Source organism: Microcebus murinus, chromosome 25 (assembly GCF_040939455.1).
Source record: "Microcebus murinus isolate Inina chromosome 25, M.murinus_Inina_mat1.0, whole genome shotgun sequence".
NCBI classification, from domain to species: domain Eukaryota; kingdom Metazoa; phylum Chordata; class Mammalia; order Primates; family Cheirogaleidae; genus Microcebus; species Microcebus murinus.
This window is the reverse complement of record NC_134128.1, coordinates 22,001,546-22,029,209: the sequence shown is the minus strand read 5'-3', so window position 1 is coordinate 22,029,209 and position 27,664 is coordinate 22,001,546. Positions and strand designations below refer to the sequence as shown.

Sequence of the window (27,664 nt, the reverse complement as noted above, 5' to 3'; positions counted from 1 at the left end):
ATTTGGAATTTCGAACGCACTGACATTTTCAATATTTTTTAAATGAACACAGCAAGGTTCAATTTCCCTTGTTTTAAGGGATAAAAACAGGATCACAGATTTTAGTGACATTTCAAATATGTTCTCGCCTTGCCACAACGAGGTGTGGTCATGAATGAACTTGGTTGGAGAGCATTTGTTTTTCCCTGGGCTGTATTTCTGTATTCCTCTAAGAAAAAAAAAAAGAAAAAAAAACAAACTTTATTTCCATTCACTGGCAAATTGGGAACTGCTGTTTCTTATTTGTAGATCGTTTTGATGGATATATGAGTTGTCAGAGAAACTTCCATAATTTAACATCTGCAAACAAGCGGTAAGACCAATTACAAGAATGGCAGAGAGAATGAAAAGTAACCATCACAGAAGGCTTATAAATTCCCGACACATGAAGCCTTACATTAATTGTCGATAGACTCCTGTTTTCTAGTCTCCTTTGGCCCTATCTTAGTAGACACTTAGCGAGTGAACTAAAGACTGAGGCAACAGAGCCATCATTGGCCAAAAGACTGAATTAGTCCTGTAATAAGTTCATTGCTGGATGACAGAAACCAACCCTGAGAGAAACACATCCCAGAAAGCAGGTCTTTATGAAACACAGAAATAAAAAGCTTCTATGGAAACTGGGGCATTGTACTTGAGCAGGCACTGGGATGTCTCATACATTAATGAAATGATGGCTTTCGAAATCAGGAAAGGTGACCACATCAAGTAAAGGTTTTATTATTTTTTAAGATGTCTTAAGTTGATGCTTTAAAAAGCAGATTTCTTTTTGTCATTAAGCTACTGAAAGCTTAACGACCCAGCTGTGTGATGCAGACAGACCTGCTCTAAATTAAAATCCAGTTAGGGGGCCAGGCACGGTGGCTCACACCTGAAATCCTAGCACTCTGGGAGGCCGAGGTGGGAGGATCGCTCAAGGTCAAGAGTTCGAAACCAGCCTGAGCAAGAGCGAGACCCCCCCCCCACCCCCTGGTCCGTCTGTCTCTACTAAAAATAGAAAGAAATTAATTGGCCAACTAAAAGTATATAGAAAAAATTAGCCGGGCATGGTGGCACATGCCTGTAGTCCCCGCTACTTGGGAGGCTGAGGCAAGAGGATTGCTTGAGCCCAGGAGTTGGAGGTTGCTGTGAGCTAGGCTGATGCCACGGCACTCTAGCCCGGGCAACAGAGTAAGACTCTGTCTCAAAAAAAAAAAAAAAATCCACTAAGGGGTCCCCATGACAGGCAGTGCAGCTACCTCTATATACTCGTTATTTTTGAAAAGTAAATTAGTTTCACTATATGGACACAGTTCTGGTGAACCTTTTAGGCCTCTAAATAATGAGGTTGGTGGTTTCCGTGGGGAGGGGGGGAGGGAATTTCATTATTTACTTTTCAATAAAATGAGTGTTTCAGTGTCACTCAGGTTTTTCTTACCCGTTTCATAAACTATTTACTTTTCAACGGAGTGTCCATTTAGAAGATTATCTGCATTTTCCAAAGAATTAGGTAAGTCAGAATTCCCAGTAAAACGTGGTATCCAAAAGGTATTCAGAGCGAGCTCTCGAATCAAGAGTAAATAACAGGCCGGGCTCGGTGGTTTATGCCTGCAATCCTAGCACTCTGGGAGGCTGAGGCGGGAGGATTGCTCGAGATCAGGAGTTTGAAACCAGCCTGAGCCAGAGTGAGACCCCAATCGCTACTAAAAATAGAAAGAAATTAATTGGCCAACTAAAAACATATGGAAAAAATTAGGCGGGCATGGTGGCGCATGCCTGTAGTCCCAGCTACTCGGGAGGCTGAGGCAGGAGGATTGCTTGAGCCCAGGAGTCTGAGGTTGCTGTGAGCTAGGCTGACGCCACGGCACTCACTCTAGCCTGGGCAACAGAGTGAGACTCTGTCTCAAAAAAAAAAAAAAAAAAAAAAAGTAAAAGAAAAAGTAAATAACAGCAGAAATACTAATTACGAGCTTTGTTTTTAGCCCGTTTCTGTTTGTACTTGTGAGCTCAATCAGACGACGTGCACACACACCACAGGGATGGGAACACGCATCTCCCAAACCGAGAACCGAGAGGCGTAATGAGACTCATTCCACCGAAACACCCGTTTCCTCTAACGTGTAAAAATAATACAAGAAAGAACTGCTTGGAAATACTGCTCATCTCCGGCCATTAAACGTGCTTAGCTTTGACTTCTGTCTCGCAATAGCTGAACACTATGGCAATTTTCCATAACCACGTGCATCTCAGATGGTCCACTGCCGAATTCAAACACAGATTCCTTTTACCGTAACGAAAGAAACTAGAAAGAAGCCTGCCTGCTGGGAAACACTGATGATCAAACAGTGGTAAGAGAGTAAAAAGAAAAAACAATATATATATATATATATAAATGTGTGTGTATGTAAGTTATCTCTATATAAAAATTCTATATATATTTGAAAATTTTATTTATATATACACACATACATATATATAAAATTTGTATTCTTGGACCATGCAGGAGAATATCATTTGCTAAAAATAAAAGCTTGAGAGAGTCTCTCTTTTTTTTTTTTTTTTTTTTTTTGAGACAGAGTCTCACTCTGTTGCCCGGGCTAGAGTGCCGTGGCGTCAGCCTAACTCACAGCAACCTCCAACTCCTGGGCTCAAACGATCCTTCTGCCTCAGTCTCCCAAGTAGCTGGGACTACAGGCATGCACCACCATGCCCAGCTAATTTTTTTCTATATATTTTTAGTTGGCCAATTAATTTCTATTTTTAGTAGAGACGGGGTCTCACTCTTGCTCAGGCTGGTTTCCAACTCCTGACCTCGAGCGATCCTCCCGCCTCGGCCTCCCAGAGTGCTAGGATTACAGGCGTGAGCCACCGCGCCCGGCCTCTCTTGTTTTTTTAATACATGAAGCAAATGCTAAGAGAGCTTGATCCTTATCCACGTGCCCGTGCAATCTCTCTAACTTACTGACCTCCGTGCAGGCAGAGGGACTCACTAGAGAATTCCAGTATGTTGTTTCTTAAGTGACTGAACATACATGAGATGCAGTTGCGCTGGGCGGAACAGTGTCTCCTACAAGTTCACGTGCACCCGGGAGGCGTGGCTGTGGCCTGATTTGGAAACAGGGTTTTGTGAATGCGATGGAATGAGGGTGAGAGCACACGAGAGTGGCAGGGGCCCTAATCGAATGACCAGTGTCCTTATAAGTGCGGGGTAATCTGGACAGACATAGAGCAGAGAAGGACGTGTGCAGATGGAACCAGAGAACAGGGTGAAGCTGCCACAAGCCCGGGAATGCCAACCACTGCAGGCCACCCCCCGGAGCAAGGACTCCAAGCGGGAGTGTGGGCCTGCCAGCACCTTGACTTCAAATTCCAGCATCCAGAAGTGTAAGAGAATAAATTTCTGTTGTTTTAAGTGCCCCAGTCCATGCTCATTTGTTAGATCAGCCTTAGGAAACACTAATGAAGTCGTGCCCTGAAAATTAAAATGTATAAATATTCGCTCCACACAAGATACAGTTGAGAAACGTCCTACTTCTCTTCCATAGAATTAAAACAAGAGAAAACATTTATAAAAGTATCTCACAAGCTTTAAGAAACCTAATATTCAATGCAACCAACTTTTTTTTTTTGCCAGTAAGAGTTTTAATTGATACAACATTGATAGAAGGTAACATGGCAAAATAATAATTACAAACATCAGTACCTGTTTGTTTATTCAGAAATCTACATCTAGAATTTTTTCTATAGATATCACATATGTATGAAATAACAAGTACCTCACCCACAAGCCCTGCCTTGTATCTATCTTAAAGCATTAAGCAGCTCTTAATGATGTACAAAATATTGAATAAGATGATAATTCTCAGGTACTCTTATCAAAATAACAGACTGATTTCTCATAGGAAAAAACTAAAATGAGGGAAGAAGGTAATTCATATTTTGGAAAACTTAAACAAACTATTAAACCCTGGAACCAGTTCAGCAGCACCTAAACAGCCTTTTGCAAAGAATAGCTGCTCACCAATGCTTAATGAACTAATTAACTTCTAACTACAAACAGACGAGGATTACTAATGCGTATACCTTTCGAGTCTTAGTATCCACAGTTCCAAATACTAAGACTGCACAGCCAATTAATCTATACACTGTATTAACTCCAAACTTTTAAACTCAGGGAGTTAAAGACTTACATCCATTCAAGAATCAGTTCGTTTATTTGACAGATACTTACTCCTACCGTCAAGAAATGACATTTCCAACAATGGACGAGAAAGACACAGTCCTTGCCTTCCTGGAGCCTCACAGTTAGGCAAAAACGGAAGGATGTTATGTAAGGAATCGCACAAAGACCTAAGCATAACTGAGATACAACAGGTGCCGTGAGGACCCCATCAGAGGCTCGGGTCCATGCGGGCCAGGGAAGGGGCCAAGGGACTGGGGAAGGATTCCTTTAGGGAAATTATATTTGCGGTTGAAGGATGGGTAGGAGGAATTTAACAGAAAGAGCAAAACAGGAACAAGGAACAACGGGCATTGGAGGAACATAAAAGGAGGCCGGCGTGGTGCGGCCCTGCACGCAGAGTGGGGGCGCAGGGAAGGACAGGGAAGCCAGCAACACCCCCCCCCCCGGCCCCAGGGGTCTTGAGCATGGATGGAATCTTCACTGCAGCCTGGAGTCCTCAGGAAACTTTATAAAATGGCAGCTCCAGGTGAGGGCGGCAGACCCAAAACCCACATCAAATGTTACCTCCTACTAAATTCGAACCAAAATCACAGTCAAGAGGTATTTTAAAAAAACAAATAAACCCGTTCAGCAGCTACAAAGGCATGGAAGCGAGAAGGCTGATGAACAAGAAGGAAGTGAATTAACACAGCAAAGCCAACCCCTGAGCCTTTCCCAGGACAGTTGAGAACCAGCGTGGTTCCCCAAAAATAAGACCTACCCATGAAATAAGCTCCAGCAGTATGTCTAAGCATGTGCGCAGTAGAAGCCCCACCCCGAAAATAAGCCCTAGTGACGGGCGTGGCTGCGCAGCGCGTCTGCACAACCCGTGCGTGTCGTCGCGGAGCGGGAAAGAAGACGAGCAGCCCTTCTCATCCGCCCCGTCGTGACAGCTGCTGTCCCAGAGGTGACCGGAAAGGTGCGGGCAGCCCCACCAACAAGGTCGGCTCCCCTGTCGGGTCCCGCCACCCTGTGCGTGCTGCAAGCTGAGGCTTTGAGGGGAAAATGACAACACATCCCCTGAAAATCAGCCCTAGGGTGTCTTCTTGAGGGAAAATACATATAAGGCCCTGTCTTATTTTCGGGGAAGCACGGTAGGCACAATGAATGCCGCGGAATCCTCGAGAGAGGCAGAGACGAGGAACACGAGATACACCCATAATGGAGGTGGATGAGAATTCGAGAAATAAGTGTGGGGGGATAACTGGGAAGCAGCTGCACCCCTCGATGTTCTCCCTGAGCCCCCCATGAGACCAGCCACCCCTGCCAGTCCTCCCTGAAGAGGATGGAACAGACGGTGCCCAGCCTGCAGCGTGGGGGGGACCGACCCACACTGGGGGGCTGACACCCCAGCTCTCTCCTCCCCTCCTGGCTGCGGGGAGCACCTGTGGCCCCCCTGGTTTCTGTAAGAAGAAGTGGTCTTAATTGCATCTGATTTTACAGACAAGGGAGGTGCTGGGGGAAAAAAAAAAAAGGGCAGTGATTTGCCAAGACGACTTGACAGCCTGAGTGAGGACTGACTTGTCGCTAAAATCCAGGAAGCCCGAGCCCCAGCCAAAACCTGGAAGTCCTGCTGCGTGCGGAGCCCAAACACCATTCTGATGTCACCCTCCCTAGGAAACCTCAGCTGCGCTGCGCAGACGTGTCCCCTCGGAGCCGAGAAGCAAGTGGACATGTGTCCGCTGCCACCACGCTGAGAGCCGTCCAAGGAAGCCATCGGGGTGGAGCAGCCTGCCCTCCCACGAATGCACAGGGTTTGATCTGTGCATTTCCTCTGACCCAAACGGACCACTGCTGCCCACAACTGAATACCCTATTTCATGTAGGTCTGCAGCATGGTTTTAGAAGCGTCAAGAACCCGGCGATCGGGTCAGAGGGGCTACGTCCCACGGCCCTTCCTGCCGCGGGACCCCTGGTGGAAGGCCTGGCACTCAGCAGACACCCAGGACAAGCTCCCTGAGCCACCCAGAAAACTTGAACCGTCACGAGAAGCAATCATTTTTTTTCCTACCATTTCTACCCAACAAACAGCAAACTCACACTTGTGATATTTTCTTTTAATTTCTGGGGTGGGGAGGGAGCAGGCAAAATTGAGGTTTCTATATATTAATTCGTTATGAAGGAAAAAACAGTAAACCTTAAAAAAGAAACTGAATCAGCGTCTTGTGAGATCTGGGTCTTTAGGACGATCGCCCCCACACACAGAAAAAAGAAACAGCAGAATGGAACAGATAAAACCTTAAACATTTAAAATGGAAGCCGGCCAAGAAGGTGGCTTGTCAAAGCGGGAAAGAGTGTGATTTAGAACACCTTTTAAGCATTTCATTCCTGCAAAGAGTAGACAGACGGCTATGAATCAACTTCTTACCTTAAACACTTCCATTGGAAGAGGAAATTTTGCAGCGTCAATAAGGGATTTTTCCAGAGCACATTTCCACTCAGAGGCCATCTTCAAAGGATAGATTTCTGTAGCGACATCAAACCACAGGAGAGTTTAAGGACTCAAATGTTCTGCTGGGTGGTTCTTTCTTGTATTTTTTTTTTTTAATTTTTTTGGTCTCGGTCCTTCCTAATAGCTAGGCATGCTCAGGCACAGATAGAATTCACACCCTGCCCGCCATAAACGGCCACCTGCTAAAAGGATTTTCCGAAATTAAATGGCAACTTGGGATTCTGCTGTCAGAAATGAAGAATCAACTTAACAGGGCTCTTCTTCCGGGAATATTTGCATGCATTTTGTTGGCATTCTGTAAGTCATTTAATGGTATTAATCACATTAGCAAAATCTTCAGTCACCCAAGGGCCAAAATTCCATGTTATCACCCGGGAAGCAGCACCTGCTGATTGAGGAACTTACTATCTGATACATTCCTAAACTTACCAACGACTCTTGTCTGGCATTTGCCGTTATTACAACATATTTTCTCGCTAAATCTCTAAGCTCTCGTGTGCTAAAAATAGTCCCTGGAAGTCAGAAAATTGTTAAAAGGTAAATTAAAATTTACCAACCCAGTTGAATATTTACACTTTGAGATGTTGCTTAACACACCACATGTTGCCTATATTTTCCCCTAGGCAGTGGGGGGACGGAGATTTATGGATGGAGGTTATACAGCCGGAATGCAAAATTAAAAGGAGAGAAAAAAAAAAGAAAAAGAAAACAAAAACGCAGTTGAGCCCTGTTTTTTGCTGAACCTGCAGGAGAATTTTATGGCTTGGTCTCAACAGATTTAAGGCCTTATCAAAACAGGATTTGCAGAAGCAGCACTCGCTGGAAGTAGATATGTCTATACCTTCACTATATCAACCCAGATGACTTCAGACGGACACTCAGGATATGAATATGAATTTAAGCACAGTTAAAAGGCAACATTAAACCTCTGGGACTATGTTTTTTAATTCCTTCCATGTCTGCTTTTTAGCAGGGAGCCACGTATTTTTGATCCTCATAGCTTCTGAACCCACCTTGAGCTTCAGGCCCCTGTTTTAGCAGCTTATTCAGTCTTTTCAGGACATACTAATCACAATAGGTGTTGAGATCCTGCCAGAACTAGCCAAGTCACCGCCCGGAGTCATTGTTAAGTTGCACAGACACACACAAAGGCTTGTCTGTGACAATATATCCCCTCCCTGTATCTCTAGCACTTCCTGCGTACTCTCCCACCTCTGGGGGGATTCTTTTTTCCAGTTTGGCATTTCCAAGCCGGAACCAACAGAGAATGTGATTCTTCTTCGTAGCATCTAGAATATTTCGGGGCACAGAGCGGGGCCTCAATGCACACGCCTGCGGAGACCGCACAACCTGCACAGGTGCGCAAGTGAGCTGAGGAGCACGCTGCTCATCACAGGGGGCCTCAAAGCAGGCACAGGGACCAGATCACAGAGCCCTGCACACAAGGACGCGAGGGACACCCGGGGACACACTCCTGGCATCCAAACTTAGTGAGGGGAGGACACTCAGGGGCCCCAGAGAGCAAAACTCGAAGGACACCAGCGCAGGGGCCGGGGAGAACCAGCAAACTAGAGGCTGAGTGTCCAGGGGAGCACAGACACACCGCCGTTTTCCAGCAATCTGGAGGTAGGCAGCGAGGGAGGACAAGGACCAACTCACGGGAAGGGATGGGGATTTCTAAAGACAACATCCAAGACGCAAAAATGGAGAAAAGGGACAAGCGGCACCCTCAGCTCTTTCGATCTGTCATCGGGGCTGCTTCTACCCTTGACCCGTTACGGGGGTCTCAGAGTGGGGGAAGGAGGCCCTGGGAGAGAGACCAGGGTGAAAGAGTGGCCACACACACACAAAAAAAGCACTCAAGACTAGTAGGAATGAAAATCCAACCGGGGCCAGGGTCAGACCCAAACCGTCAGAACCCAGCAAGGAGGCTCGTAGACCGTGCACGCTGGCCCAAAGGGGGGGCTCCCTGCAACGCTGAGCCCTCTGTCCACACGATGTCGTCCCTCTCTCCCTCCCCGCCAGAGACAAACGTCGCAAGAAGCCCAGGTTCCAGGTGGTTTCTGCCTCTGTCCTATCATATGAAGATTCTCTGTCTTCTTCCTGAGGGTGTGAAACCCCCGAACGGAATCCAGCTCCACGGCAAGGCATGCCTCTTTTCTGAAAACCCGACAGTCGGCTGCAGTTCTGTGGGCCCGACCACCTGCACAGGCTAACCAAGCCCCCAACAGACACCGTGTGCAGAGAGCAGGACTCCCCATTAAAAGAGCATAAAACATCTCCGTAAAATGACTGTGCTGCTGCAGGTTGTCTAACAGGGTGCATCACGCCCGTTTCTGTTTGTGGGGAGCCATTAGCAATCAAAATGCATTCTGACCCGTCTGTAACTAGGAGCCTACAAGAAAAGGAGGCAATCTCCCCCGTGCGAGGGCCTGGCCGGTTGTTTCATAACAAGTGCCGCAGGAAGCAGAAAAGCGTAAAGTAATCATAAATAAACAAAGGCCGCTGGGGGTGATCCCTTCTCTCACGCACGGCCCCCACTCCCCCAAAACAGCCTCTGCTGCTGCTTCCTGCTACCATGTGTCCCCGAAAATAAGACAGGGTCTTATATTTATTTTTCCTCAAGAAGATGCCCTAGGGCTTATATTCGGGGGATGTGTTATTTTTTTTTTAAGTACGGTACAACCATCTACATTGATTCAAACAGAGTGAAGTCGTCTTCTTCTGGGACATCATCATCACTCTCCAAACCCCGAATTCCATCCTGAATGTCTTGCGACTCTATTTCCTTTAGAACCACTGGCCCCAATCTCTCCTGTCGAGCACTAGAGCTCTCACGGGGCAGATGAGAAGGGCTGCTCGTCTTCTTTCCTGCTATGAGACAACATGCATGGGTTGTGCACATGCGCTGCGCAGCCACGCCTGTCACTAGGGCTTATTTTCGGGGTAGGGGCTTCTATTGCGCACATGCTTAGAAATCCTGCTAGGGCTTATGTTACGGGTAGGTCTTATTTTCGGGGAAACACGGTACATCAGATCCCTTCCAGACACGAAAGACTGATCTATGGCTGTTACAACAGAGGAAACACTGGGAAGTGTTATGGCTGGGAGGTCTGCATCTGCCCCCAGTCCTTACATTGAAGCCCTGATCCCAATGGGATGATGGTATTTGGAGATGGGGCCTTTGGGAGGTGACTGGCGTTAGATGCCATCCTGTGTGTGAGGCCCTCGAGATGGGGTTAGTGTTTTTGCAAGAAGAGACCCCAGAGCTCACTCTTGATCTACCACGTGGGGACACGGTGAGAAGATGGCCTTTTGCAAACCAGCAAGTGGCCGTCCCCAGACCCCGACCACACCGGCCCCTTGTGACCTCACACTTCTCGCTTCCAGAATCGCAGGAAAACAAACATCTATTGTTGAAGCCACGCAGTCTTAGTTGGGCGGTTTGTTTTGGCAACCTGGACAGACTGATATAGAAAGAAACAACTCTTTTTTGGACTAAGAAACAGTTCAGGAAGGAAGTACTTTAAGTTAGATTCAGAAACTTCCCGACTCCAGGAACTACCTAACACAAGAATTTAAAAAAATAAAATAAAAGAGGTTGAAAGGATTCTGAAGGGGAAAAAATATGGGGAAAAAATTCTATAAATAGAGAAGAAGAAAAGAAAACCTCAAAAGGTTTCCACCCGTTAGCGTCTGCAAGAACACCTCAAGGTTTATCTTGTTTTCTGCACGTCCAGAGGTAGGGAGTTGGTGGGGCTTCTTACATGACCACTGGCCTCAAAGAGCTACTTAAACGTCTCAGAAAACCAAAGTTTACTCTGAGCATGGATCGAATACTCTGAGCATGGATTGAATCCCTAGAAAATGCCAATCCTTTGATATACATCATGCCACTCAGCAGCCCAGCCAATGTGTAACTGTCCCCGCTGTGCAAGGCCAGTGGCTTCCTTCACTCCTGCCCACCTCCCCCCCCCCCCAGGCACCGGAACGCTATTTCTCTGATTCCTGCCCGAAATGCAAAGGCTCCGTGACTCTATGCTGCCCAGAGGTGGAGAGTGTACAATCCAGCACCTGTCCCCAGAGCTTTTGAAGACTAACTTCCTAGCTGATCTCTATGTGTACTCAACAGGTGAGAAATATTATGACCTTTAAACAAATGAAAAAGAATAAAACCAAAGATTATTTCTGACCACAGTGGCAGTCTTAGTGAGGGGTGCAAGCAGAGGACCCCCCCCCCTTCCAGAGGAGCTCACAGGGCCTCACTCTCATCTCCCCTGCACACCAACCTTCCTTCTCATCGTCGGTTACTGCTGGACACTTTGCACGAATGTGACGGTGTTTGGGAAGCAGAAAACTGGCCCAGTATTTTCCAGGCTGGTCTGAAATGTTATTCCCACCTGTATTTCAGGTAAGGAAATGGTGCTATCATGTAAGTTGCACAAGCCACACTGGGACGTGAAATTAATTCATACAAAAATCCCAGGTATCGGGTTCTGTTCCCGTGTGCGAAACGTGGATAGTAACGGCCTCTCCTCCCCGGGGAAGGACGTAACAGGTTGCAGCTTTGATCTTGTCACTACTGTATTTGCAGAACACAAAGTCGAGTTTAAATGTGTTTTCAGGCCGGGCGCGGTGGCTCACGCCTGTAATCCTAGCACCCTGGGAGGCCGAGGAGGGCGGATTGCTCGAGGTCACCAGTTCAAGACCAGCCTGAGCAAGAGCGAGACCTCATCTCTACTATAAATAGAAAGAAATTAACTGGCCAACTAATACATATAGAAAAAATTAGCCGGGCATGGTGATGCATGCCTGTAGTCCCAGCTACTCAGGGGGATCACTTGAGCCTGGGAGTTTGAGGTTGCTGTGAGCTAGGCTGATGCCACAGCACTCACTCTAGCCTGGGCAACAAAGCGAGATTCTGTCTCAAAAAAAAAATAAAAAACAAATGTCTTATCACCTTTTATTTTCTTCTTCCCATACACAACCTTTCCTGCTGACAATTTCAATATCGGGGAAGTCAAGTTCATGATGATGAGAGGGTCTTTTCCAAAATCTGTAGGGACCCCCATGGGGTTTTAAGTGAAATGGACAATTTTATGTCCAGAAAAATTCTAAGACAACTGAACACGACTTATTCTTATAAAGATGCCAAAGTATCTTAAAGAAGGGCGGAGCTCATAGCAAATATCTCCTGAATTTCTATGGAGACATATTCCATTCTTGCTTTTTGATCCTAAGTCCCCTAATTTCACAGGAAAGAAACACTACAGAGAACCTAAGAGGCGACTAGTAATCCTCTGCTTTGTACACTGGCAAGTATGTATTTCTCCTAAAATCTATAAAGCAATTAGACACTAAGCTGAGATTTATACACACAACTTCCTGCACAAAGTAAATTTTTCCTGCTGGGTTATGAATCCAAGGGCAAACCTGCACTTAGATCTCTTCTCCCAACCCCGACAGGCCCCTTTGTCTGTTGTCATAGCCCAAAATCACTCAGGAAATAAATGGAGTTCTTGGATGCTTTGCAAAACTTTGCACATTAATAAAATACCACGTGACTCGTCCGTGTGCCTGTCAAATTTAACACAGATGCAAACACGTGCAGTACAGAGCCAGGAAGTTTTTCCAACTGAAGCCCCTGAGTGACAGAAAAGAAAGATCACCCGTCACTTCCACGTACCCAAGACTAGCATCGGCAACTCATATGGGAGGGAAATACGCTGGTGATTTTAATAAAGCAAAGAGCCACGTCTTTACTCCAAACATACCTGAAAAACTGACCAGAATAAAGATCAGCAGTTTCTTTTAAAAAAAAAAAATGTATTTCTTCCTTGGCACCTTTGATTCCATAAGAATCCAACATTTTTGTTCTGGGGTTTCCCACTAAAAGGTTTTGGTAAGGAGAGGCTGCAGTGGGAGGGGATAGGATGGGCATGGCACCTGGGAATCTGAATTGCATCACCTGGCCCTGAAGCAGGGGGACCTTGGACAAGTAGCTTAACACCCCAGGCTCAATTTTCTCTGCTAGGGGATGAAATTCACACCAAATGTGCAGCAGTTTTTTGGAACAAAAATAAATATCGTACCAGATGTAAAATCACCTGGCACATAGTAAACATTCAAGAATGGTTATTTTGTAAACGGTGAGATTTTTGACTAGTTAGGTATGTCAGAACATAATGCGCTGTTCTATCCAGCTAAGCCTGTGCAAAGTCATTTGACGATGCATTTGAAGCTAACAAAAATCCATGATGTGCCAGGGGAAGGCATGATGATCTTCTCGGTGCTTTTTCCTAGTCAGAATGGATTGTGGTTTGGATATTCAGATGGATGGATAAACAGGTGGATGGATGACTACGGAAGGATTGATGGAAAGAAGAACGGCTGGATGGGTGAGTGAGTGGATGGATGGATGGGAGGATGGATGGTTGATGGATGGAAGGGTGGGTGGATAAATGGATGGATGGATGAAAGGTGGATGGATGGATGGATAAATGGTAGGATGGGCAGATGGATGGAGGGGTGGGCGGATGGATGGGTGGATGGATGGATAGATGAATGGATGGATGAAAGGGTGGATAGATGGATAAATGGATGGATGGATGAAAGGGTGGATAAATGGATGGATGGATAAATGGATGGATGGATGAAAGGATGGATAGATGGATGGATAGATGGTTGGATAGGTGGATGGATGGATGGATGGATGGATGGATGGATGGATGAATGGTAGGATGGGCAGATGGATGGAGGGGTGGGCAGATGGATGGATGGATGGATAGATGGCTGGATGGATGGATGAAAGGGTGGATAGATGGATAAATGGATGGATGGATGAAAGGGTGGATAGATGGATAAATGGATGGATGGATGAAAGGGTGGATAGATGGATGGATAGATGGTTGGATAGGTGGATGGATGGATGGATGGAAGGATGGATCAAAGAATGGATAGATTAATGGATGGATGGATGGGTAGATGGATGGATGGATGAATGGATGGATGGATGGATGGATGGATGAATAGATGGATGGATGGATAGAAGGATGGATGAAAGAATGGATAGATTAATGGATGGATGGATGGGTAGATGGATGGATGGATGAATAGATGGATGGATGAATAGATGGATGGAAGGATGGATGAAAGAATGGATAGATTAATGGATGGATGGATGGATGAATAGATGGATGGATGAGAGGGTGGAAGGATGGAAGAGTGGACAGATGGAGGGATGTATGTATGTATGGACAGACAAACGGCTACCTGGATGAATGTAGATTTTGTAGGATACTTGCAAGACTATCAAAATCCCTAAAGAAAAAGGTGGAGACTACGCCCACCTCTCAGTGTACTGTATCTTTCCTGTCTGAACCACTAATTCCAAAGGAACCAGGTCAACCTCCCTAAGGCTTCCAACATCACTTTCTCTTTTGCGGACACTACCGGTCGAGATCTTTGGTTTTATTCCCTATGGGAAGTATTGTGAAGTTGAAATGCTTACTAGTTTCATATCCTCAGATGTCAAAGATACCACAGAGCTAACAAATTTTCCAGAGACACAGGCAGGAAAACACCCCATCTTTTTATTTCAAAAAAAAAAAAAACCACTACACAGGAGCAAAAGCTTTGGCCCTTACCTGTAGGTGGGTCCATTCTGTATTTATTCTCTTGACACCAACCAACTGGTCGAAGTCTGTAATCCAAGTAAAACAACCACTGGTCATAGGATTCAGTGTCCTCCAATCCCACATAGCGAAGGCGTAATCTTCCTCCAACATTTTCAATCACACTAACTATCCAGTACTGAAAAGGGCTTTGAGAATCCTGAAGTTCTATTAAGGAATCAACTGTAATGAGGTCTATAGGGCCTTTCCCTCGCAGAGGCTGTTTAAACAGAAGCAAAACTCCTTATTTTAAACTTTCTTTTAAGGTTCTCATGGAAACAGATGACAGCAGAAGATAATGCTTTTTTCACACCATCATCCAAGCTACCGGCAAACAGTCTGGCATCCTCCCACCCCCGCCCCCGCCCCCGCCCCCGCCCCCACCCCTGGGCATGGCCAGCGCCTCCCCACACACACATCCGAGTACCCAATTCCCAACCCAACAACCAACATCACAACAGAAAATAACAGTGGGTGCTCAGTTCTCACCAAACAAATCACCCTTCCCAGATAAAACTGCATTTGCTAGACATTGAGATGCTTTTAAGAAGAGTCATGCCCCAAATTTGCCTGGAGCTAGAAAAATGTATGGCGGCAAAATGTCTGCTTTCGGCCGGGCGCGGTGGCTCACGCCTGTAATCCCAGCACTCTGGGAGGCCGAGGAGGGCGTATTGCTCGAGGTCAGGAGATCGAAACCAGCCTGAGCAAGAGCGAGACCCTGTCTCTACTATAAATAGAAAGAAATTAATTGGCCAACTAATACATATGGAAAAAATTAGCCGGGCATGGTGGCGCATGCCTATAGCATACACTGGGGAGGCTGAGGCAGCAGGACTGCTTGAGCCCAGGAGTTGGAGGTTTCTGTGAGTTAGGCTGACGCCACGGCACTCACTCTAGCCTGGGCAACAAAGCGAGACTCCATCTCAAAAAAACAAAACAAAAAAAAATGTCTGCTTTCCCAACAGACAGGTATTTCTAATACAGGGCTATAAATTTATAGCATGATTCTATAACATTCATGCATCTTACCATGGCCCCTGCTCTGATAACCAAGACCCTCTCGTGCTTTCATTATGTGAGGAAGGCCTGATTGTGTATGGATGACGTGGCTAACACACATTAATGATAAGCTAAATGGACTATTGTGTAAAGTTATTTCTACACCTAACCTGATAATTGGTTTAGAGAATTATAATTACTGCCCCTGCTTAGCACATGTTAGCATATGAAAAGGGTGTTTGTTCAGCCAGCCTTGTAGGCAAATAGCTCTGAAAAATTAACAGAGCAAGACAATTTGTCCCTTTGAAAGGGTGAGCCATCGTCATTTTGATTTGCTAACCAAACAATTAAAATAGAAGCTATTAAGATATAGAACAAATACATTAGGCAAAATCTTTACAAAACACAACCTGCTTAACTGTATTAGACAATGATGCTCTAAAGTACCAATATCATTTATGAGAAGAGGGGAAAAGTTAAGGTTAAGAGAATATGACATTTTCAAAATCCAAACATTATTCCTCGTTATTCCGTAAGTTTCCCCCTTTTTAAGGGGCACTCTTAAAAAAGCAGATTTGGTAATTCAACAATTATTTATGACATAGTACCATTTCCTTTCCTGCTCTATTATATATAGTATATATTAAGATGTTTCATCATAAATTTACTTTCAAACAAACCATCAAGACATCAGATTAAACTAATTGTTCTTTAGTATCTTCAAATTGCCTAACTACATTTAAATATGGTCTACCACTTCTCCTCTTGTTTTTAACAAGGGAAGCTAATTCAATTATCAGTTAACACACGTGTGTTCAAATCTTGCAGTTATGCATCTAAAGTAGAATATTCAATGGGATCATCTACCAATGTGCTTCAGGAGATTCTATTAGTGCATATATATGCTTAGTGGTCACCTGTTCAAAATAGGTATTCTAAAAGATTTTTATTTGCATTCACTAATGTACGAAACAGACTTAAATTTATAGGACAGGGGTAAGGTATCCTAACGTATTTATATTTAAAAATGCATTCACATGGAGCAAATTTTCCACTTATCACAGGGCAAGCAGCATCAATGCCATTCAAATCAGTCACCCAAGTAATTCAGGACAACAGCAGGACAGGCTATGAGCGCAGAGGTAGGCCTGTATCCGCAGAAGGATATATGCAACAGGTGCCGTTAGGTCTGAGCTCACGTAACTGGGATGCTTCTGAGACACATTTTTAACCATACATACACCTTCCAGGGATGCGTCTGAGATAGGTTAGATGTATAATGACAATACATACACCTTCCAGCAAGTTTGCAGGTGCCGTCCTCGAGCCAGTCAAATCACGTATGAGAAATTCCGTCCAGTCCGTGTACTTCTCTTTGATTGCTGGCAAGACAAGGGGAAAAAAAAAAAATTTCAACACGGCAGCAGAAGTATCAGATAAGCTTAAAACCACAGGCGTTTTCTGTAGGTAGATATTATTTCAGTATTTTTCTCAATTTTCAGCGCCGTACCTAAGTAAATACTGAAACTGAGACATCAAAGCTGCCAACACAGCATGATTCACAACCTACCACGCATCTGGCCAGCAAAAAAGGTTAAAGACTCTGAAGTCCTGAAGTCTTACCACCTGTTCAAAAGCTTCCTACAAACAGCAAAGAAGATATGGCAAAGCGCATGATCTGGGAAGTCCAAGAAGAAACAGACCAACGAGGCCCTAGGACTCGGAGAACAGTATTCCACGTGGAAAAAATAAAACCAGGCTCTGACGTATAGAAAACCGTTTCCACAGGTACAGAAGGAGGGATTTGCAGACTAAGAAATTAGCCAACGCTAATGAGAAGGGTGGAGTGAAGGAGAAACAGAAAAAAGTCCAATCGGCCCTGCATATGCCCAAGTTCAACCGACCAAAGGTGAAAACCATTTGGGAAAAACAACAGCGTCTATATTGAACATGTACAGGCTTTTTTTTTTTTTCTTGTCATTACTCCTTAAACGATACAGTGTAACCACTACGTACACAGCATTTACATTGTATTAGGCGTTGTGATTAATTTCTAGAGGTGATGTAAAGTATACAGGAGGATGTGCGTAGGTTCTGTGCAAATACTATTCCATTTCATACCATGAACTTGACTCATTTTGGTATGGGGGTGGGGTGGTCCTGGAACCAACCCCTCACGAATGCAGAGAGACGACTGCACTGCATTCAGCAAGACCGAGGCTCACGGGGAGCACACAGCACTGGGAAATAATGCTGAGCGACAGGAATAAAACTATGGGCGGCCCAGGGAGTCAACCCAGACACCGAATAAACAGGACATCTCCGCATCAAATGAACGTGGCGAGAATATGAAGGTTTGAATGGAAACAAAAGCGTCTAAAAAAGCAGGGAAACCGAGGCTGCTGCAGTTATCCAAGTACACAGATACATGGCAGGGCCCAAAACAGAGCTTGTCAGCACTGGGAACAAGGAACGAATGTACCTGAGACATCTTTTCAAAAAGAAGTACCAGATCTGGGGCGCCAACAATCTACAAGTGCTCAGAAACTGAGCCCTGAGGAAAAACCTACCGCTGGTGGCACCCACATCCCTGAGGGGCCTACGCCTTCCCGGGGCACCAGGGAATTTGCAAAGTCCCCAACGCTGAGAGCAAGACACTAGCCCCAGAAACCCACTGTCCCACACTGCGACTCCAACCTCTCAGCACAGGAAGAGCCAGCAGCCTGGGATCCACATGGTACTTAACTTAGCCTTTGATAAAGGACCATTATTTAGGGCCTTCAAAGGCTTGACGCCACCCTTTCTAGCCCAAATGCACAAGCACAGAGTTATGGTAAAAGAGAAGCTGGCCTTAAGGGCGTGGGGCAGTTCCAGGCTCCAACATCCGTTCTGCCAGCCATCGCTGGGTGCATGACTTGGGGTAATTCACTCAATTTCTCTTACACTCCTTCCTCATCGATAAAAGGTGCTGACGATATTTTGTTTACACGGGGTGCTCTACAGACTAACGAGGAGACATGCAAATAAACTACAACCATCTCCGGCACACACTAAGCCACTAATAAATATTAGCCCTTGTGTTGTTGTAAGTACATGCTAAATTATTACATATACTTATGTAACCCTCGGGCTATTTTATAATGTTCATTCCCACAATTTGCAAATTGAAACCTCCAACAAGCTCTGGCAGAACCGCCAATAGAACGGAGACCATGGGCAGCGCCTGCTACTTCAACCACCAACGTGCACCTCAGTGGACATCCGCCCACACCCAAGAACGATCATGAGACCGAGAGAAAAGCCAACATGGGAGGTGCTCGGGTAAACTAGGCCGGAACGTTGAGCTTCACCTTGCATTAGCAATGTCCTGACCTTACTACACTTGCATCAAAGAACAACTCATTCGTTCATCCGATTTTATCGCTAGATTTTTTTTTCTCAAATAAAATATCACCTTCCTTACTTTATACATGCATACTCACATGGAAAAACAAATATTTGGGGAAAATAAAAACTGTCTTCTTAGATTCTCATCCATCGTTAGAAAATGTAATAATCGTTTTTTAAAATGCTATGGCCTTTTTTACGTTGGCCCTTCTGTGTGGCTAAGGTTACTGAGGCCAAAAGCAAAGAGAAACGGGATAGATTAAAATTTGTATTCACTTTATGTTTTACAAAGACCTTTCATTTACTTTATCTGCTTTGATCCTCCTAACAGTGCTATGAGCTTTTGGTCTTAATTAACTTTTGCCCAAGTTCATAGAAAAAAAAAAAAAAAACGAGGGCCAGAGCCAGCCTCAAATCCCTGAGCATTCAGACCCCAATCTTACAAGGGAGATTTTCCACTAGAATCTCTTGATTCTCCTAAGCTTTTGTAAACAGATAAGTCAATAAGCTAAACTGTAGGCATGATAATGGTGATAATATGAAATGAACTATCTAATGAAGGTTCCCAGAAAATATACAATTGTACCCTAAATATGCATTTCGTATATCATTACAAGAGAATGACAATTATAATCAAGTGATAAATGGTCCTATGCTTAAGAGAAGTGATGTCTATATCCACCGTGAGAAGAAATATTGATTTTCCACTTAAAGGTTGCTTCTAACAAGCATGCAATCCAAGCTAACACTGAAGTCAAAATTTTCAAAATACATAAAGCACCCTACGAAGTCATTGCATGATGTCAAAATTTAAATTGTCGGAGTAATAGCGAGAGAGCACTAGAAATGGCTCTCAACTTTACGTCTTGTGAGTCCCAGGTTCCAGAAGTCCTATAACTTTCCTTTAATATGTTTCTGTTCGAGACTCTGAAGTGATCTTTTATGGGCCACAGAGTATCTAAATAAACTGCTCTCCACGGAAAACGTATCTATAAAGCTATAAAGGTACACAAACCGTTGCAGGTTAAAAAATAGAAAGGAAACGGTTCTCAGGAATTTGGCTAATTTTAAAAGAAAACGTGTTTCAGTCAACATTTAGTTCTCAAAGTTCTGAATTTTTAAATATACAATGAATCTATTACAATAAATACTGCCATAAAATAAAAACGAAGTATAACAAATTTACAGTTCCCAGGTAATGGATTTATTTTAACCAATAATCAATTTGTTTAAGCTCTGGTACAATAAATGTTGCCTTGTAATTCCTTAGAATTCATTGCCATGGAAGAGGACAGGCACTGTTTTTCATGTATTCACTGAAACTTCTAACTAGAACTTTTATCTTTTATTATTATTATTATTTTCAGACAGAGTCTCACTCTGTTGCCCGGGCTAGAGTGCCATGGTGTCAGTCTAGCTCACAGCAACCTCAAACTCCTGATCTCAGGCGATCCTCCTGCCTCAGCCTCCCGAGTAGCTAAGACTACAGGCAGGCACCACCATGCCCCGCTAATTCTTTCTATATATTTTTGGTTGGCCAATTAATTTCTTTCTATTTTTTTAGTAGAGACGGGGGTCTCACTCTTGCTCAGGCTGGTTTCGAACTCCTGACCTTGAGCGATCCACCTGCCTTGGCCTTCCAGAGTGCTAGGATTACAGGTGTGAGCCACGGCGCCCGGCCTAGAACTTTTAGAATCATTAATTTTTACTCTATAGAACACCTCTCTTTCAAAGACTCAAAATCAGAGGCATGAGAACCCAAGCACAATCTCTCCCACCTGCAAACAAAATCCTTGCCCTGATTATTATCATTACTTTTTTCTTCGAACCGAAGGGCAGACCCACACATTAAATGTCAGAAACTCACAAGCTGCCCTGAGCCCGACAACACTAAGGGTGAACGCGATGGCAGGGAAGTGATTGGGGAGGGATATCTGCAATGTCAGGTGGAGGGGCTTTTATCCACAACCTAGTAACCACTGATCCACGTGTTCAATGTGCAGAGACAAACTCCTAGAAACCCACAAGAACCATAAAATCGTGATCTTTTTACCACCTTCTCTTGACGGATTTTTCAAGGTTCTATTCAGATGTGATATTCTATGAACATTCAGCTAGATTAAGAATCCAAGCTGAGTAGTATTCCATGGTATATACATATAGAACCCATTCTACTAAGTGAAGTATCCCAAGAATGGAAAAACAAGCACCACATGTACTCACCAGCAAATTGGTATTAACGGATCAACACTTAAGTGGACATATAGGAGTATCATTTATGGAGTGTCGGGAGGGTGGGAGAGGGGAGGAAGGGATGGGTATATATCATCAAACGAGTGGGATGTGCAACGTTTGGGGGATGGACACGCTTGAAGCTCTTACTCAAGGGGGGTGTGGGGAATGGGCAATATATGTAACCTTAACACTTGAACCCCCATAATACGCTAAAAAAAAAGAAAAAAGAAAGAATCCAAGCTGCATCCCACGAACGCCCGCCCCTCTTTGGGGAGAAGCCCACATCATATTGAAGGAAGGATCACAAACTTGAGTTTCAGAAAAAGAACACACGCATGCGCGCGCGCACACACACTTTTTTGAGAGGACATTTAGAGATGGCTCCAAATCCCATAGTAGCTTTCTTAGAAAGCTATAAACAGAACCTCAAAGAAAAGGCAGAAGGTGACTATCATTTTTTTTCCAGAATTTGGGAAAACACCACCAATCAGGATCACGCAAACAGCGTGGCCAGAAACAGGCAGCAGCACGTGGGCCGGGGGGCATTCCCGCGCTCGATGTCCCGGAGGCACACGGGTTGGGGCGGCTGTGTGCCAGGGGGCCCAGGCCCCAGCAGCATGCCCTCCAACTGGCCACACGCAGCGCTGGCCCGCGGAGATGCAGAGCAACAGGGAGGCGGCAAGCGGCCATGTCCCGGCGCCCACCATTTTCCCTATCAGGCCCACCCACGTCCCAGAAACTAGAACAACTGGCACACGGGAGGTCGTTAATGAACTTCTGTGGCTGCAAAGGAAGGACCGACAGTGTTTTACCAATCTTTCGATGAAACAGAATTTGTTGGATTCAGATTAACAAATTTGTTGAATTCAGCCACTGTTGCCATAAATATTCATTACAAAGATCTCTCATTGAAATACAGTTTCATTCAATGGCACTGCCGAAACCATTCACAAACGCACTGCCATTTTTGTTTCTTTTTTTTCTTTTCTTTTCTTTTTTGTATTTGCCTACTTTGTAACAGCTTGCTTAAGAAGTAAGTTAGCATTTACAATTTCAGTTTCAGCATATATGACCTAGAATCCCAGAGATGGGTCCATTTCACTGATTTGGCACTTAATATCTTATGAGGTAGAAACAGACATGAAGTATTTTTTTTTTGAGCTTTCCTTCCATATGAAAGCCCAGTAATAACATCAATACTGCTCACTCCAGACAAGGGAGGCACCCAGAGATTAAAGGAATACCAGGTACTACACAGCAGGACCTTAATCCTCAAGAGACCTAGTGCTTTCTCTGCAGTGCGCAAAAAGCTCTTGGCACCAGAAACCACCAGGATTTGCAAAAAAAAAAAAAAAGCCACAAGGGACAGAGGGACAGAAACTGTTTACATTCTCCAAGCATAATGCCTATCACTCTGCAGCCTATCTTTAAGAGCCCAGACGATAAATAACCTCTAAAACTATTCGGTGAAACTTTAACAGCTTATCGGTGGTTCACTGGTTAGAGATTTTTATCCAGTGAAATATGGAATTTCTATTATTCTCACACATTTTCTCCAGCCCTTCTCTAGCTGCCAATATCTCACTTTTATAGACATTGCTGCTACTCTTTTAAACATTTTCCTGCTTTTAAAGAATCCCCTTCCAAAGAGGCAGCCACTTTTTTCCCCCCTCTCCGCTAAGAAAAATTTCCTACAGGTCTTTTATTAGCTTACTCTGCAGAGAAACTGTCAAGATGGAACTGACATATCACACAAACCCAGGGCTCTAAGTTCAAGGAAATAAGACACCTGCTTGTTAAAGATTTTATTCTCCGAGGTCACTCTCTTTCTCAGACTTGACTCACTTCTTCCGGCAAAGTTACTTTCTTCCCTGGAGCCAAAGAGCTTCCATTCAAATTGCTCCCAATGTTCCTTTTAGGTGCATGTTTTTAAAAAGAAAGAGAGAGGCAAGCTTGCAAAAAATGTGCATTAACATGCCCTTTGTATCTATCTAATGAAATGAGCCAGGCTGTGGTTCAATAGTATTCATGTTATTGTCCGTGATGGTTAAACTTATTGTGTCAACCTGCTTGGGTCCAGATATGTGGTCAAGCAGGATTCTAGATGTTTCCATGAGGGTGTTTGGGGAATGGGATTAACATTTAAATCGGTGGACTTTGAGTAAAGGTGCCCTCTCTAAAGTGAGTGAGCCTCATTCAATCAGCTGAGAACCTGAATGAACAAAGGACTGGCATCCCCAGAGAAAGACAGAATCTTCCAGCAGGCGGTCTGCTGACTTTATCTGCAGCACTGGCTCTCCCTGGTGCTACAGCACATGGCCTTGGACTCAAACTGCAGCCAGCCCTCCCCCAAGTGACCAGCCTGCCAGCCACTGACCACAAAAAACAGAGGGAAGCAACAGAGATTTTTTTTTTATAAGCCTCAATATGGTCCCCTCACAGGTCTACAACTGCAAGTCAGATAACCTATAGTCTACCAGAAAACAAGAGAAAGCAAAACATATCTTCAGGCGAGGTGATTTCATTACCTACCTTTGTAACTTGCTTTTTCATTCCTCCAGTGTAAGAAATGCCTTCCTTCTTAATTCTAACCTAAATCTTCTTGCCCGTAACCTCAGCCCATGCCCTTTGCCAAAGTCCCTGCACAACCTACAGGGAGTTACTCATCTACTAATAGGGCTGGGCACCTTCCCTCTTCTGCTTGTGTAGTTGAAACAGGCTGAGTAGAAGCTCACAGCTTCAAAGTTGGCCATGATATTGACCCTTGACCCTTGGCGTAGCCCAGGTGAAGTTCCTAAGATGACAAACAGGGGCTTCCATGACTATTCCATAAACAGAGATACCTGGGCAATTAACGAGCTTGATTTTTTTTTTTTAATGAGAAGGAAAGTCTAGTAAAAGTGATTGATTTTAAGGAACATTCCAGAGTGCTGCAATAATGATTCAAAACCATAAATCAGGTTGTTATTAAAGGAAAATTGTTGAGAAAGGACAAAAATTATGGCATGCCTTTCCCTCCCCAGTTTGGAAAAGCCTGAGCAGTCACGGTGCCTAAAATAATAGCTGCATTTGGTCTGCAAGCGCCAGCAGCAACCATGGAGGTGTATTTGAGTGTGCATCTGACTCTCTCTACTCACCTATCTTTCTTCTCCATAAACAAGCAAGAAATTTCAAATAAGTCCCAAAGGTTTTGTCCTCTGTGATTCTCCAAAAAGACAACCAAATCAAAACTGCTACCACTGTATATCATAAAATACTTCAATAAAAATTTTGCAAAAGGGTTAGAATATGTAAAATAAAATATGCCACCCCTGGAGCTGTCAGTAATTCATTTTGAATGTTGACTATAAATTCTGCCTGCTGTACTACATAAACAGAATTCATTTGGATTATTACGTGTGGCGGTTCTTGAAAAAGTCAGCTGTAAACAAAGCCTGCACAAATTCCCTAAATTTTCTTCCATCAATTACACGAGATCAAATTATGCTTGCAAAAATGAAGATTTACTACTAACAATTATTTTTAAACAATGAAATGTAACACATATTAACTTAAGGTTTTCTTCCTGTTAACACTAAGACTATATCAGATGAAATTTATAGTTGTTTAACAAAACAAAAACTATTATGTCGGCCTTGGAAGCAGTGATTCATCAACTTATGTGGAGCAGTTCATGCCAGATAAGTAGAGGGAAATAAATTTCATGCTCATTTTGTAACCATTATCCCTTCCACCTGGAAGATGGGGTAAGCTGAGATTGGGAAAAGAAAGAAAAAAGGAGAGAGGGGATGGTATAATAAAACAGGACCTTATTTAGACATTTAATCTAACCACAACCTAGAATTCACCTGCTTAATAATCATAAGGTCTTTTTGATTTTTGTCAGCTTATTCAGTATTTCAATAACCCCAACCCAATAAACTACTAAGATTTAAAACAAGCCCCAAAATGGTAATAATATGGAAACATGTCTCCTTATCAAAATTCTTATTTTTTTTAGAATATTTTCTGCATGAATAAAAAGGGAAAAGAACTATTTGCAGTGCCATTTTAGGATGATTTTGTAAGTAGTGATACAAACACCGTCATACAGAAGAGCCAGACAGGAACTTTTCTCCTTTCAACACATTAGAAGACAGGCCAGGTGTGGTGGCTCACACTTGTGATCCTAGCGTTCTGGGAGGCCGAGGCAGGAGGATCACTTAAGGCCAGGAGTTCAAGACCAGCCTGAGCAAGCGCCCGTCTCTAGAAAAAAAATAGAAAAATTGGCCGGGCGTGTTGGTGCGTGTCTGTAGTCCCAGCTACTCAGGAGGCTGAGGCAGGAGGATCACTTGAGCCCAGGAGTGTGAGGTTGCTGTGAGCTAGGCTGATGCTAGGAACTCTAACCCAGGCAACAGAGCGAGACTCTATCTAAAGAAGAAGAAGAAGAAAACGATGACGACAGATTATATGGGAATGGAGAAAAATCAAGATTATTACATTTTCTTTCATCTCAGTCCTCCTTCCTTAATGTTACTGAGGATCCCATGGAGCCTAACAGAAGGAGCTGACAGAAAGGCGGACAGACCACAATTAGTGATGTGATTTTCACATAGATGAGTCAGGGCCACAGAAATTAGTCTCCTGCATGGGCAGCAACGAAACAGAAAGAGAATGACTCATTAATGGGCTTGGTTTTTTTCATTATAGTCACAAGGAGTCCCTAACTTAACAAACTGGTTTTGTTCTTATGAATCCTTAATAAATCAGTTTCAAAAGTCCCTAACACATTTTAGTAATAGCAATACTGCTGAGAGGAAGTGCTTGCCAGGCCAGTCCATAAAACTCTACAGATACAAAATATACTGGCTATTATCTGAACTATGCCTGAGCATCCTATAAATGCCATCCATCGTAAAGAACATTCCTGATTAGAAATGTTCCTGTCAAAAACAAATTCAGGAAAGGAGAAGGAAATTTCTTGTTTGGAATAGAGAAGAGATAGACACTACCAGATAGCAAAGGATTACTAAATCTGCATTGACGGGTAAGGTAGCTTCCACTCTGCACTGTGTTATAAATTCCTGCAAGCAACACGAATTATTTTACCGAAACTACTACTAGCACCTACCAAACTGTCTCTGAGTTGCGTGATACCAATTCAGTAAGTATTTGTAACCGCTGAACCAGCCCAATCTGTTTCAACTTTGTGCAATAAAATGGTTGAGTTGTTTTTAAGTTGCCAAGAACTACCCCCCCCCCAAAGTTGCAGGTCTGGGAACCTGAGAGAGCCCAGATAAACCAAGAGTGCAACCACGGGTGGAACCTAAATGCTGGGGCCAAAAAATGGGGGCCGAATTAAGAAGCGGACATCACGTCCACGATCCAATCAGATGGCGCCTAACTCCGATGACATGATCCAATCAGGTGACGCCTCCTTGCATTACCTCATTACAGGACCCAATCAGATCGTCCCTTATTACACTCTGCTATAAATCCTGCCCCAACCCCCAGTAAGGCCCCCCCAGGGCAGCCTTGCGACAAAATTTCTCTCGCAAAAATCTGGTGCTTCGGTGTCTGGCTTTTCGTTGTGCGCAGGCAAACAGAGCCAGTTCGGTTTGGTAACCATTAACAAGGAACTATGCCCAAGGTGCTCCCCTACATGTGGGCAAAAACAGTGACAGTGACCCTCATCCAGCTATGAAGGAACATCATCCAGAGGGGCGTGAAACTAACGTGGGATAAAACATATCTAAGCAATATTTACATGAACATTATAACGCAGTGCCATACCAACACTGCACCATTGACTTATCGAAGGTTAACCTTTTAGGGACAAATTTATCTACAAGGCAGCAGGAGAGGCAACGTGGTGAAAGCAGGGATCGTACTGGACTGAACTGGTTATATGCTAAGTTCTGCACGTTTTGTGACTTCAGTGAGATCACTTAACCTTTCCAAATGCCAGTTTCCTCGCTCAGAAGAAAGCAAAGGTGGTACAGGGAAGCTAAACAAAACCACCTCTAAGGGCTGCCCCCCAATTACCGAAACACATTTCTAAGCAGATTTGGAAAGAAATTTAACTCTTCAGTATTACACACATTTGATATATAGTTCATTTATTTACTAAACTCTTAAGTATTTCAAAGCAACTTAAACTGGATTCATTTTGCAACTGAGTTAGAAAGAAAGTCTATTATTAAAACATACCTGTATCTTAATTTTACGAAGATTCAATTTATGATCACGGGGTCCAAAAAGAAGCCATTAAAAATACATCAGTCATTGACAACTTCATGGAATAAGTCTTAGGTTAAAGGTTTACACAGGATGCTATAGAGCAGGCTTGGGCAAACTATGTATGGTTGCGGGCCAAATCCTTCCCACTCGCCTGTGTTTGTATGGCCCAGAAGCCAAGAATGTTTTTTTACATTTTTAAATGGTTGAGAAAAAAAATATCAATATTTCATGACATATGAAAATTACATAAAATTCAAATTTTACTGTCCATAAATAAAGTTTATTGGAAAGCAGCCACACTCATTCATGTATGTGTTGCTTATGGCTGCTCTCCCGCTACAACAGTGAACTGTGGAGATGCAACAAAGACCAGATGGCCCACAGAGCCTAAAATATTTACTCTGCAGCCTTTTACAGAAAAAGTTTGCTAACCCCTGCTGTGGAGTTCCCAGAAGTAAG

At 43.9% G+C, this 27,664-nt stretch overlaps 1 protein-coding gene across 2 annotated transcripts in view; it reads right to left on the bottom strand.

Moving 5' to 3' along the window:
- The window catches only part of SFMBT2 (Scm like with four mbt domains 2), a 168,461-nt gene that overhangs the window by 71,423 nt on the left and 69,374 nt on the right, over nucleotides 1–27,664 (bottom strand). Inside the window, exons 5-7 of one of the 2 annotated variants that reach the window (XM_012741235.3) lie at nucleotides 16,658–16,746; nucleotides 14,339–14,585; nucleotides 6,609–6,706 (exon numbers count right to left, since the gene is read on the bottom strand). In XM_012741235.3, coding sequence (XP_012596689.1) covers nucleotides 6,609–6,706; nucleotides 14,339–14,585; nucleotides 16,658–16,746 — 434 coding nt within the window. Of the gene's footprint in view, nucleotides 1–6,608; nucleotides 6,707–14,338; nucleotides 14,586–16,657; nucleotides 16,747–27,664 lie in introns of those variants that run through there. The other variant, XM_075997642.1, reaches the window with a different exon arrangement.